Here is a 14,239-nt window from a genome sequence, read left to right as displayed (position 1 = left end):
GTTTAAACAAAGGGACATTTTCCCCATTTTTCTAATGCCTTCTTTCTGACCGAAGAAACTATTTCTTTGATGAATGCAGCAGTTACTACCATACCATCATTGATAGCTCTTTTTTCTTACAAAAATGCAAAAGCAAATTTATTCCTGTTGATGCCATAGTGACCAGGTAGCCATACAAATTGAACCTTACATCCAGCATAATTCAATGATTATTTTCTTTGATTTATGCTTTTTTCTTTTGATTCAATGATTTTCACCTGCGTTTCGACTATGAGTGGAATTCTGATGCCCATACATTTATAATTGCGATATATGCCAGCAATAAGAACTTATATGCCCAAAGAAAATTATTTTGATATTAGTACATACAAGTGTTTTTTACTTTTTCTTAAAATCACTAAAGGTCAAATATGATAAGTTATACTATAGAAATGAACAGAGAACTGTTTAATTTGTTATCATGATCAAGTAAAAGCAATAATGTGCCAACAAAAATATTTAAAGCTAATTCAAATGAAGCTGAAAATAATTATGAAAAATCATCACAAAGAAGTCACCTCAACAAGCAGTGAACTTCAATTGAAATACCAACAACCAAGTATTTTATGATATTTATGAAAATTTATATTGTAGGAGTTAATGTTTATATTTTTGTTTCTATATAAGAAATTACATTTCTTATATAAATAAAATATGTTTTCTCCTATTATTCAAATATTTCTGGAACGAATTAATAATAAAACTGAACCATTAACTTGCAATTTATTTGTCATTATAAAAATTATTTACAAAATAATTAGTTAAAACCGGTAAATGATAAAATTAATAACAAATACAGTAAATATTATAAGAAGGAAAGAAGTAGTGAGGAAAGTAATATAGTATGGCTGAATAACAAATACATCATGGAGATACATAAAGGTAGGAAAATGATAATCTTGAATCCTTGTTGGCAATGAACTGAAAACTAAATTTAAACGGAAGTGTTCAGTCTTTTTTTTTGTTTGTTTGTATCCAAAAAAAAAATTATATCTTGGTAACTGCTGTGAGCCTCCTTGGCAATAGTTATCTCCTCAATACCACTGGCATAGGTAAAAAAAACTCACAAAACAGAGGAAATAGGCTACCTCCCTATTTGGCAAAATGGGAGGGTGCCTGTTAAATTATGGCCATAATACAGAATAATGAAGCTTGTAGTTTCTCTTGTCTATTACTATGATATTAGTGCAGAAATGTATTGTGAATTGCAAATCTATCTGGCTATTGAATTATTACAGAACCATTGGTGTACTTGTTTGTAGTAAGCAATTCAAGTTAATCAAATTACTGAAAACTGCTCATACTTCTAATTATTGAAGTAATCTATATTAGATAGCTAGGATAACATATAAATATATTAGGAAAGAAAGTGACATATTTTAGTTCAAGCAGTTGTCTCAATAACAAGTGTATCATAAAAACCATGTGTTGACTTAAATCTGATTTAATAAATAATGATCTGATTTAATGAAATCTTAAATGATGACTCTTAATTACAACTTAATTAGTTTTATTAACATAAACTATTATTTAAGTGATTTTCAAATAGAAGAATTTGTAATTTATTAAATTTCCTTTTGATCATATATTGAACAAATATTGATGGTGGGGTGACAAAGCATGTTAAAGCACATTCTAAAGGTATTCAAAGTTAAGACCTCTCAAGTGTGATAAGTACTTAAGTAGGTAACTATCCTAAAATAGGATTACCTCCTTAAAGAGAAGACAACTTCACTGAAAATACTCTGATGATTTTCCTCCCTCTCTACTTAACCGAGACCAGTCGGTAAAAGTTTTTTTACTGTCGCTAATTGGGTGTAGGAGTGATGTCCTTAATCCATTTATCTTAGTCTGAAATTGTGATGTTGTTCTTCCATATCAGGTAACCATTTGGAGATTTTGAATAGGTTATGTCTGTTCTGACAAAGAAATATAAGTACTAGTCAGCTTTCCTTTTTGAGTCATTGTCCGAAAGTCTAAGCTGATTTTTCTTTTTCATTCAATATGATATGGGTCATAAAACCATGGATGCAATGCTCGGTGACTGACTCCCTTTGGCTATCTTTACGTTCAAAAGCGATGAAATGTCTGTAAAAATAATCATGATCTTCTTTGCCTGTAATGCCAACTGAAAAAACTCCTTATGATATGATATATATGTATTTTGATTTAACTGCAACAAAGTCTTAAAGCAGATATTTCTGTTTTCATTGAAGATATGGAAATGAAATCTTTCAAAGAACATTCCTTTCATCATCTCAGAGTCATTTTCTCATAATTAATTTAAAAAAATATTAAATGATGCTGCAATAATGTAAATGGGTTTAAGTTATTGGTTTCGTTTTATCGACACCATTGATATTTACCTGGTTAATAGACTGAATGTAATTTTTTAGAAAAAAATGACATTTCCATATTGCTTTACAAAAATTGATATATATAATTATTATCATTTTTTATTTAAGTTGTTAAAGAAGTTTCCTATTTTTTCTAGAACATTAGTTTGTTACAGTTAGTTAACAATTTATTTGAAGTCAATAGTTAACTGTAGATTTTTGCGGATAGATTGTGTATAATTCATTGTTACGCTTATCTTTCAGTTTATGGTGGTTCAGAACAACAAACAAAGGGTTTCGAAGGGGGTGAAAATGAGCCAAAGATTATCAAAACATTTTCTCCCAACATTAAAGCTGTTTACACTAGTGTAATCAAGCTAAATGTTCAATATTCTGCTAAGTGTAAAGTTTGTGGAAGTAGTGATCATTCAGAATCACAATGTTGCTACAAAAATTCTAAGTGTTATAATTGTCTAACATTAGGCCATATAGCTAAAGTATGTACTAAGCCAAAAGTAGAAGAAACTTCAAAAAATAGTTCAAAAGAAGAGAAATCAAAGATGATGGCGAAATCTAGAACAGAAAAAAGTTCTGAACAGAAGCATAGACCCAAGAAAGGTATTTTTAAATTTTAGTAGGTAGTTGACTTGTTCATAGATCAGCAATAGTGACATTAATATGGGGAAGGGAAGAGGGGGGAACAGACAAGCTATTTTGGAATAAAGCATTTGATTATAGAATTTTTTTTTATATTTTGATAAGTGAGAAATTGATTGTTAAGTTGAAAAAACTGTTTCTTTCTACTTTTATTATTTTTATTCTTCTCCTTCTTTTAGTATCGTCAGTCACTCCTTACTAATAGATTAAGCAAACTAGAACAAACCTTATAAGACAGGCAAAGTTAATGGTGAAGTATTATGGTCACTATGATAAAAGGACCTCTGGTTCAGTGAACTGAAATGATTTAATTTTCTGCTTAAAAAATATTGCTCTTAGTATTTATGAAAGGGATAATTTTCCATAATTTAGTTTATAAAAAAAAAGTATTCTCAATATTTGAATATCCTATGAGGATTAATTCCTATAATGTTAGTTTCTGTACTTCTAAAGTTGGATTTAGTCATTGCCCAAATTAGAAAATTAGTGGCCAGGATGTCTCCATTACTTAATTCCGAACAAGTTTAAATAATATAATTATGAGAGATAGTTGACCGTGGATGATAAATGAGGAGATGGTTGGGGGTGCGGTCAATGAAAAACACAAATAAGTATGATTAACTTATTTGTGTTTTTCATTGACCGCACCCCCAACCATCTTCTCCTCATTTAAATAATATAAATTACTAATTCCTCGCTAGTGTAGTGAGAACTGTCAGTCCTACTATAATAGTACTAGCTGGCTCTTGGCTGGAATTTAGTTACATAATGCTCAATTGCTACTGTAAGAAATAAATAAATAGCTATTCAGTATCTTAAAGTGAAGTTAATTTTATCAGAAATCAAATATTTTCATTGAGTACCAATCATGATCGTGTGTATTTCAAGAAAACCTGTGACACAGGATTTTTAAATTAAAAATCTATACGCATTCATCTTCATCAGTTTATTGAAGCACTTCATAATTTAAGTTTTCTATATAATAAGTTTATGTCATTTACTATGTTAAATAGTAAATTTATGACTCCAAATTAAAAGGAAGGAATAGTTCTGTGTATTTTGATGTATTTTTAAAATTGTAGTTTACAAAATATGACTGCTGTAATCACTTTCTGAAATATTGTTGCTATTTTATATTTTTGTTTTGTTTTAAATGATTTTCTTCTCCAAACTGTTTTTTAAATATCCATTAGTGATACTTCATTTAAGAGGGAGTGGACTAGATTTTGATTTTGATTTGATTTCAAAATCACAACTTTTAGTAATTTTTTTCTTTTGGTAATTGACCAATTATTTCTGTTATGATTTTTTAGCTAAATTTCCTCCTTAGTATGTATATCTACATACTAACACATTTACACTTAAGGTTCATTATCTGAAAATGTGTAAATCATATGTCTCGTCCATTTTCAACCTCGAAAATGAGCAGCAGTCATTATTGGAAAAAAAAATAGAACTCATCCACTCCTTTTGTTCTACTATGGAAGCTATATTTTACCTCCAAAATAGATTTATAAGTAGTAAATAAAAAATTAAAAAATATAATTTTTCCGATCTCTCACGATGTCCGACCCCAGTAAGGGCTCTTTAAAAATTCGTATTCAATCTACAATTGATTGTTTATTTCAATTCACAAACTGATTTAGTCAGTTATTACGTGATGATTCTATTAATAAAATGTGCCTCAATATTTATTGTAGTCAATAAAAAGAAATAAAATTAAAACTATATTGTTTTTTCTTCACTCCCTAAATTTAATATTTTTTCCATCATTTTTTTAAAACATAAGGAAAGGTATTCCTGCACGGACTTCAAGTGAAGGTACTATACAACTAAGTAGATATAAATTTTTGCAGCTCAAAATTATAACTTTTTATTATTGTGATTTTAGGAAGTGAAATCTACTCATCTTGAGATAATTTCCTATATGCACACATGTACATGTATAATATTTTATTGATTACTGCTTATTTCAACTCCACTTTTTCACAAATTAGTGATTTTGCAATTTATGCGCTGACTACAAAAGAAAGTAATAGATGATGATTAAGTTGTCTTGTCTTGATACTTTCATGTTTATTTTTTTAAGGGGCCAGTATAACAAATCGTGATATACATTTTTTATCTATATACATAAGCGAATCATTTCCCATTTAATGTTTTCTGTTTTTTTTTTTTTTTTTTCATCTTGTAGATTTTCAGAATTATTCATAACAATTCTAGAAGAGCTTTAGCGTTATTTAAATATTAGTCTTTTTGTAATGACTTTAGAGCATGATTTTTTGGTTTCAGATTAGTTGCTCTGTAGTGCATGCATTTTTAAGTCTGTTAAACTATGCCATTTACTATTTATAATTTACTTCTTTAGAGTTGGTTGCTAAATGAGGGGATAATGCTATCTTGGATTTGCCTTCTGAAGCTTTAACTATTCCAAGACTCAAAAATAAATGTATTGTCATTTCCATTAAGCCTTTGAGCAAACTTGTTCTGGTTTAATTTTATCCTGAACCTGTCAGAGAGTAGTTAATAATACTGATCTTCAGGATAGTCCTGAATTAATTCTAATTCCTGATTCAGCAACTGGCCCTAAAGTTTCAAGTTTACAATAGTTTTATCATTCAGGTTCCTCTTAATGGGTGCATTACAATCCTTGTGATCCCATACTATTTACAATAATTATTTAATATTACATATCTTCGCTCAACTGTGATACTTGATAACTCAGAAAAAAACTTTATACTATTTTAAAAAAGTAAAAATTATTGTTTTATTTATGAGACATCTTGAAAGAATTCTCAAAGTCTGAAAAAATTATATATGTATTGTTTATGTGTATTGATTATGATTATGTATCGTATAAAATTATGGTTGATACAAGGTGTGTCTAGATTAATGCATTGATTTTTTATTATTTTTCTATTATTAAAATTACTTTTTTGGTTTACGAGGTATCACAGCTTAAGTTAAGTGATGATATTTGTCTATAGAATACTATATACTAGTTTATATAAATTAATTGATAATTAGTCATTAAATTACTCTAATTGTAAGTATTGCTGCTTGAGTGAGATTACACTAGATTGGCTGATAAAATTGTCTATCATTTTTTTTTCTATCTTCTTTGGAATCCTACATATAGATAGATAAATTTGAATAAAATGCAAAAAAAGAAAAAATATTTTTGAATAATTTTGCTTATTTGTCCCTCCTCTCTCAATCTCCTGGAGTTTTTTGAGACACCTTCGTAAGTACTAATTTCTTAATGGTTTATACAGCTTATATCCCAAACCATTTTTATTCTGACTTCACTAAGTTAGCCAATTTCACATTATGTTATCTATGAATAATGCATCCATCATCCATTCAATACTCTTCAACTCCATAGTAGAAACCTATATTTACATCCGTTCTATTAAAAATTTCAAATCCCTAGTTAATATATCATCCCAATCTATTCCCTATAACCCTCTGAGACATATGAAAATAAGATAGGCATGAAACTTCTTAATATAAAATTGTCATTGTAGTGCTACAAATGGATAGTTTTTCACCAAAACATTGCTTTGGTTTGACAAGATTCTGACAAAACAAATTGGCAAACCTCGATTTTCCTATAGAAATCACATGCAACAAAATTGTTCAGCTTCCAATCAAATTTTAGTCCTATCAGTTAATATATAAATGAACTAGATGTCCTACCTTAGTTACAATTTTTTATAGTAAATCGTATCTTTGAAGCTCTGTTTTCCAAATTGTTGTAAAACATTTAGAACCTTGTCCAACCAAGGTCACAAATTGTTTGTATGCCGAGATACTCCTTAAAACTTGGCTACCATTGTAAATATATATATTTGTGGTATTTAGAATTTCAAGCCCATCGAATTAATGAGTTCCATAAATCTAGTGTTAAACCTATTTTAATTAGTTTATTTTTCTTTATTAAAAAATATTATTTCAAAATTATCCTTATTTCCTTTATCATTTCTACTGGAATAATTTGTTTGTCTTTTATTTTAGCTAAAAAGGCCAAAAAAGAAGTAAATGATGATGATGTTGACACTTGGTCAGATAACGTTTATGATAGGTAATAAATAATTTATTATTATATTTTGAGTTATTCATAATTTGGCTGATTGATTTGATTAGTTGTATATGCTAATAATTAACCTATTATCGTTCAGTCATCACATATGTCTGTTTTTTGTTGTTTTTTTTAATACCCAGTTAAATCTTTAATTTGGAGGTATGAAAGATAAGGAGTAAGATAATCATTATTGCTTATATTTATATTTTGCATTTTGAAAAATTTCTGTGATTATGGAAAATTTGTTTCTTTAACACATAACGTAACACATTGGTTTGTTGCCAATGTTCAGCTTCTTATCAAAATTAATCAATATTCACAATCATAAGTTACAATTTTTATTCAATGAAAATAATATTCAGTTTAAGATAAAATCAATGATGCAAGACAAGAGTAATATGAGATATATATTAGTAATAGTTGTGAATATTTATATTCTGAAGAAGTTGGATAAAGGTATAAATCATTTAATTTTTTAAAAATTTAATTAAAATAATAAATTGTTTAAAATATCAATAAATTTGCTAAACTACTAGAATGATTAAATTAATAATAAATGCATAATTAATCATATTACTATGTTTCGGGCTATTCAATTTTCAAAGCAGATTAGGGCTGCAGTAACAACATTTATTTCTTTTATCTATTTATTATATGTTCTCCATTATCTATTCCAATTAAAATGCTAGATCTCTCAGATCACCTGCCATGATATGCTAGTTTAAGGTAGAAACATTTTGCATTAGATATGTTCCCTGTGCAGTCTTAATATAACGATATTGATTTATATTTCTTTCGATTATTTCATTTTGAAAAGTCGTATGACAAAATTGTATTCACAAGTAACATCTGAAGATGGCTGTATCACTAAGAATTTTATTTGTTTTATTTTATTAAAATAAATATTAATTTTTTAAGAATGTGGTTGTAACAGTTTTTAACAATAATTTAACTGATTCTTAAATTGAATCCAATTCAATTGAGCTTATCTTTGTATTTATTTATTAGAATTTTTTTCAATTAAAAGTTTTTCAGGCATAGAGGACAAAATAAAGGATCATAAACTAAATAAAAAAGTTCTCTCATTTTAAATTTGTTCACTTTTTGATGGATCTGGTAATAACATTTCGAAATCATATATACAAAAAGTATAAAAATTTAGAATGAAAGAGAACTTTTAAATTTAGTTTTTCTTTATGTAAGAAATTTAGCGCTTGATGGAGATTTCAATTCTTTAATTCATTTACTGTTGTGGTCATATTCAATATATGAAACAACTTGGATATCATGATTATTATTGCCTGACAGGCATAAGATTAGTTTGTCTTTGTTTTTTATTGCCTTATTTTTCCAAAAACCACTAATTTAGGATAATTTAATCATTAATAACTTAACAGAAAAGAGTGACCTTTTTTTTAGATTCTTTGTCATCATTCTGATAGTTGTAACCAAATGCCATGCACGTATAATCATGAAAATTATATTTATAACTGAATAAAAAATTGAGAACATTCAAGAGGGAATCATTCGAAATAAATTCTAGTTTACATTCGTATTTTTGGCTCAAAATTACTTATGACTTCTCTGTGGGCCATAGATGTATTTTTCTAGCTTTAGCCAACCCAGCTTTTGCATCCACTTCTCCATTACAGTTTCCTTATCTATAGTATCTTCAAACTTTTACCTTGTCTTCTGGATTGCCAGCTTTTCAAATCAGTTCAGCTGATGTTCTCTTCTCTCACATTTTATTCTCCTAATTCTACCCTACCTACTATATGTTTCAGTTCTGGTATTCTCTTAACTAAGTTTCTATAACCTCTTCTCTTCAAAAATATTTCCCCTGTACATTTTCACCGTACTACTCCTCAAAATATTTCTGTTAGTTAATTATTCTTTAAGGGAGGGGGTGTAGAGCTTTTCCAGCTGCCTAAAATCTTGCTGGAATTGTTCAAGTACAGTGCCATCTTGATTTTGGAATCTGTTTTTTCTTCCCTATCTTTATTTCTCACCTAAAAGTTCCTGTCAGATCTTCTGACCCCATCCTGGCCATAGCCTCTGCAGATGCCTAAAATCTTGGTGCAGTTTAGGGTATGTTTAATTAATGCCTTACCTGGTTTATTATATTGTTAACATTGGCTCTGCCTCTGGATACCAGAAAGGTCACATAGTTATCCTTTAGTAAAAATTTCTATACTTTTGAGTTGGCAATATCCATATTTAATTCTTATTAATTATCAGAATATATATTCTAATCATAAATATATATTAATAATAAAAAAATATATATATTAATAATCAGAATTCTCTTCCATCCCAGTATTCTCTATAAATAGTGATATCGTGAATGAAAAATCATTATTCATGTATTATCTATTATGTTGCAGTGATGCAGATTCAGATGTTGAAGTTTCGAATTATATGACAGGAACAAAAAAGAAGGTCTTTGAATTTTTAAATACAGCTACTGCAGTTGAACTACTGGCAGTCCCTTCTTGTACACAGAACAGAGTAAATAACATTCTTGAAGCTCGACCATTTTCAGGATGGAGAGATATGGTGCGTTTGTCTTATCTTCTAGTTACTATGCTTAAAAGTTTTGTTTTAATCTAAAAATATTATTATATCAAAATAAAAACTAAATCTGTACCGCTACAAACCATGAAGGGTCAGGGGTGCAGTACTTTGTAAGGAAGAACTGTTACTAGACCAACGGTTGTGCAAGGAGGTAATTTGGTCAGAATCACTCTCGACCACCAGATTTTTACCCAACGTAGGGTACCCACTTTTTAGGGCTGGGTGGACCTCGGAGGGCTGCCTTGGCTACAGTGAAACAGATGATAATTATCTTCTACAGCCAGATTCGAATCCGTGTCCTTAGAACTAGTCACCCATTACTTTACCTATGAGCTACTCACTCCCACTGGTTTATTACATAACGAAAATAATTTAGAAAGTAACCAAACTATGTACTTTTCATAAATTCTAAATTTCCTGAAAGTTTTTTTTAAGGTCCAGAAGTTCAAACAAGAAGTTCATAGTTAAGCAATGTTCATTGTTTGATTACAAACAAATGTTAAATTTTTGGAGATGGGTTGCTAATTAAAAATACATTGTTTCATTTTACACTAGCTGTTATTCAGAATGAAAAAAATAGAAAATCCCCTTCTCTCTCTGTTTCCAATTTCAAAATAAATTGAATAGTTGTGTTTCGTACTATGCTCGTTTATCCCGGGGAGATGTAGCTGTTAGAATTTCCCTTACAACTATTTAAATTAACCATAAGTTGTTGTTCCAATAATGAATTTGAAGTTAGACAATAATTATCTTTTTCTTTTAATAGGTGCAAAAACTGGAAAGTGGAAAAAACATGGGTGCTCAGATCCTTAACTTGGCATTGGATGTTTTAAAAACTAGGACAATAGTTTCAAAACTGATGGAAAAGTGCTTAAAGCTTGCCATTTCTACTGAAGAAGCAATAGCTGCAGGATCTACTAGGCTCAAAGAGCAGCCTTCTACGTTATGCCCTGAGCTACGACTGAAAAGTTACCAAATGGTTGGTCTCAACTGGTTGGCTGTTATGCATTCTCAAGATTTGAGTGGGATATTAGCCGATGAAATGGGTCTTGGCAAAACTATCCAAGTGATATCATTTCTCGCATACTTGAAAGAAACAGGTGAGAGTAATCATCCTCATCTTATTGTTGTACCTGCAACAACATTAGAAAACTGGGCAGTGGAGTTTACCCGCTGGTGTCCGTCCTTGCGAGTGGTCGTATACCATGGTAGCCCCGATGAGAGGAGGGCTCTTAGAGTCATGTGGTTCAAAGAAAAATTTAAATCAATGGATGTTATTATAACCACTTACAATATTATTGGTACTAATTATGAAGAAAAGAAAATGTTCAAGATTATAAATTTAGATTATGTTGTTTTTGATGAGGCACATATGTTAAAAAATATGAATACACAGAGGTAAGTTTCGAATTGAATTAAATGATAAAATTTTTATAACTAGTTTTAAAACATGCATTCCTATTTATCAATAATGTATGATTGCTAATTAATGGATAATTTGATTTTTAGGTATGCCCATTTGTTTAATATAAACGCCAAGCGCCGTATTCTTCTCACTGGGACACCTTTGCAAAATAATTTACTAGAACTGATGTCATTGCTGAATTTTGTGATGCCAAACATGTTTGCTGATAAGATACAATACATCAAAACATTCTTTTCTAAAAATAGTAAGCTTCCAGTGGAGAATCTTCCACAGTTTGAGCAAAAGCAAGTTGAACTGGCTAAAAGGATTATGAAACCTTTTGTTTTGAGAAGGTTAAAACAAGATGTGTTATCAGATCTTCCTAAGAAGACTTCAGCTCTGATTAAGTGCCCTCTCGAAGAAAACCAAAAAATTAAATATGAGGAATATTTGCAAGAAATTAAGTATTGTGCTGAGAATGATCGAGAAAATTATAATTACATGTCTTCATTTATGCAACTTAGAAAGTTAGCAAATCATCCCCTAGCTTGCCGTTACATATTCCAGGTAATTTTATTGTTAGATGTAATTAATCAAATCAATAAATTTATTATTAATTATTCTACTCTGTACTGTTTTTATATTAATCCAACCAAATAAAGTGTTGACTTAAAAAATTCTCCTAATCATAATTTTTGTTTTCAGTGTTGGCCTCTATTCAAAAACATTTACTAGGAGATTTAATCATTGTAGATTTAAAATCATTTACTATCTTAAACATGCATTGATTGCATGGTTAATACAGATAGTCAGAAACAACTAAATTTCATCTGTCACTCTGCAATATCTAGGGTCATAGTATGAAATAAGTTTTCTCCATCTTTTTTCGAATACTGTCGTTTAAGTTTAAATTTCTTCTGCTGAATTGATCAAACTAATTAGGGATATCTTATTGTGACTCCTTTCCAGATGTTAAACTTTATACCAACCCTTTGTTTTGCTTTATTTTTTTTTTAATAGAAATTAAAATGCAGAGTACAGAGTTTTATATGTTGGAGTGATATTAAATAACAGAAAAAGCTATAGTGCCTTTTGTTTTTTTTATATATATTATAATTTATTATTTTTATCTCTCTTATTTAATATTTCACTGTCACATGTAATTATTATGTATGTGTATATGTTTAATTGTTTCAGGATGAGCAGCTTAAAGATATGGCTGAAAGGCTGTCTTTTGATTATAATTACAAAGGTGATAACAAAGAGCATATTTACGAAGATTTGTTATATATGTCAGATTTTGAAATACATCAGTTAACTGAGGAATATAGGGTGAATAATTTAGTATTTAAATCTGTAATAGTATATTATAAATCAGATGTTTTTTTTCTGATTTGAGACTTCAGCTCTTACGGCTTTTTCTCTCACATTATTTACTTATTGATATTTTTCAATTCAGTTATAGTTTTTTACTTACAGTGTATATCAAAATTCAAGTTAGAAGACCAAACCATATGTGAAAGTGGAAAGTTTAGGAAATTGGATGAGCTTTTGCCAAAGATGAAGGAAGAAGGCCACAGGGTGTTAATTTTTAGCCAGTTTGTATTTATATTGGATATTTTGGAACAGTACCTGAAAATAAGAGATCACGATTACCTGCGTTTGGATGGTTCAACCAGAAGTTTAGATCGGTGATCATATATAAATATTATTACTTGCAATTTTTACTTTCTAAAACTACAGCAGAGGAAATATCATAATAAAGAAAGAATATTAATATATTTGAAATAGACTGTACATTTAACACTATTTCTTCTGTTCTTATTAGCTTTTGGACTCATTTGTCTTCATATTTATTTAAAATAAAGTTGGTAATTTCTTCATTGTTCAGTTTATTTTGAGTTCTAGAACAGTTCTATACTATTTCCAAGAAAATTCAAAGCATTATTCTTGATACTGTTTCTCTCAACCAACTTTTTGTTGGATACTTATATAATTTTTTCTTACCTCGGAAATTCTTTCCGAACGCCTCTAGAATAATGTGTTGATTTTTCTTTTTTTAAATGGTATAATGGTTTTTTCAGGTTTGTGAGGTATCACATCTTCAAAAACGATATGCATTTTATTTTCAACATTAACTTTTCAAGTTCAATAAAAATGACAATTTAGATCAGACTTAGTTTAATTGTTTTATTACTTTTATTTGCATGAGAACATCAAGTATTTAAATAAAATTTATTAGATTAGAAGCTCATATCATTCTAATTGTTTTTGCAAATACGCATGTAATTCAATAATCAAAAAAATTTGTAATTTATATTTGAAAAACATTACAGATTATCACACAAGTTCAGTATTAAATTAATTATAAATAAGATATTTTTTTAGCATCATTATATCCCTTTAAAAAAAAAGGAATTAGTTGTTGGCTTGTTGAATTTCAAGGAAAATCCTGGAGTGACCTGTAACTAAGATGTATAATTAAAAGAAAATTGGCACCTTAGTCCAAGAGAAAAGCCATAGAAAGCCCACTGGATTTTTTTTTATTCAATTTTTAAATTATACTTATCATGAAATTTATAACCTCAAATATTAAGGGAGGAGTTTAATTTTTTTTTTAAATTACACTGAATGGTACTCAGTGGCTTAACTGTCTCTTAGTGCTGTCAATACCCGTTTCTGATATAATGAAGGGAAAATCAACAATTAAAAAATAAAAAAAAAAAAAGATTTATTTTAATAAGAAATATAATTTCTAAATAGCATAAATTTGTTCACTAATTTATAATAAGAATTAATTAGAAATTTAATAGCTGCATACATGAGTATATAAAATTAATTATACATAATGTATTTGGGGAAAAAAATTGTGTGCATCTTTTTATGGAAATAATTGTTGCTGGAATTGATTTTTCTGAATTAATAAAGTGGATATTTTAATCACATTCCTTATGCCATTCCAATTATTCTTAAAACCCTCCTGAAAGGTGCAGTGGTGTGGAGACCTTGTGTAAATTGTTATATTGGAGTTTTGCCAATACCTAGATACCAGGGCATTCAAAAAGTCCTGTCGTTTTTCGTTTGTTCGTTGTTTATTTTGATTCTAGAGTGTTTGCTAATTAATTCCGTTCAATACAACTTTTA

General features: G+C 28.8%; 1 protein-coding gene across 2 annotated transcripts in view; it reads left to right on the top strand.

Annotated features, from left to right (window-relative positions):
* The window catches only part of Etl1 (SWI/SNF-related, matrix-associated actin-dependent regulator of chromatin, subfamily a, containing DEAD/H box 1), a 32,428-nt gene that overhangs the window by 15,605 nt on the left and 2,584 nt on the right, over window positions 1-14,239 (top strand). Inside the window, exons 5-11 of one of the 2 annotated variants that reach the window (XM_014427872.3) lie at window positions 2,640-2,993; window positions 7,050-7,116; window positions 9,501-9,672; window positions 10,457-11,088; window positions 11,200-11,662; window positions 12,293-12,427; window positions 12,575-12,786. In XM_014427872.3, coding sequence (XP_014283358.1) covers window positions 2,640-2,993; window positions 7,050-7,116; window positions 9,501-9,672; window positions 10,457-11,088; window positions 11,200-11,662; window positions 12,293-12,427; window positions 12,575-12,786 — 2,035 coding nt within the window. The remainder of the gene's footprint in view (window positions 1-2,639; window positions 2,994-7,049; window positions 7,117-9,500; window positions 9,673-10,456; window positions 11,089-11,199; window positions 11,663-12,292; window positions 12,428-12,574; window positions 12,787-14,239) is intronic. The other variant, XM_014427873.3, reaches the window with a different exon arrangement.

This window comes from Halyomorpha halys, unplaced genomic scaffold (genome assembly GCF_000696795.3).
Source record: "Halyomorpha halys isolate HHAL.00 unplaced genomic scaffold, Hhal_1.1 Scaffold677.1, whole genome shotgun sequence".
In the NCBI taxonomy this organism is placed as follows: Eukaryota; Metazoa; Arthropoda; class Insecta; order Hemiptera; family Pentatomidae; genus Halyomorpha; species Halyomorpha halys.
This window is presented reverse-complemented; position numbering and strand designations above follow the sequence as displayed.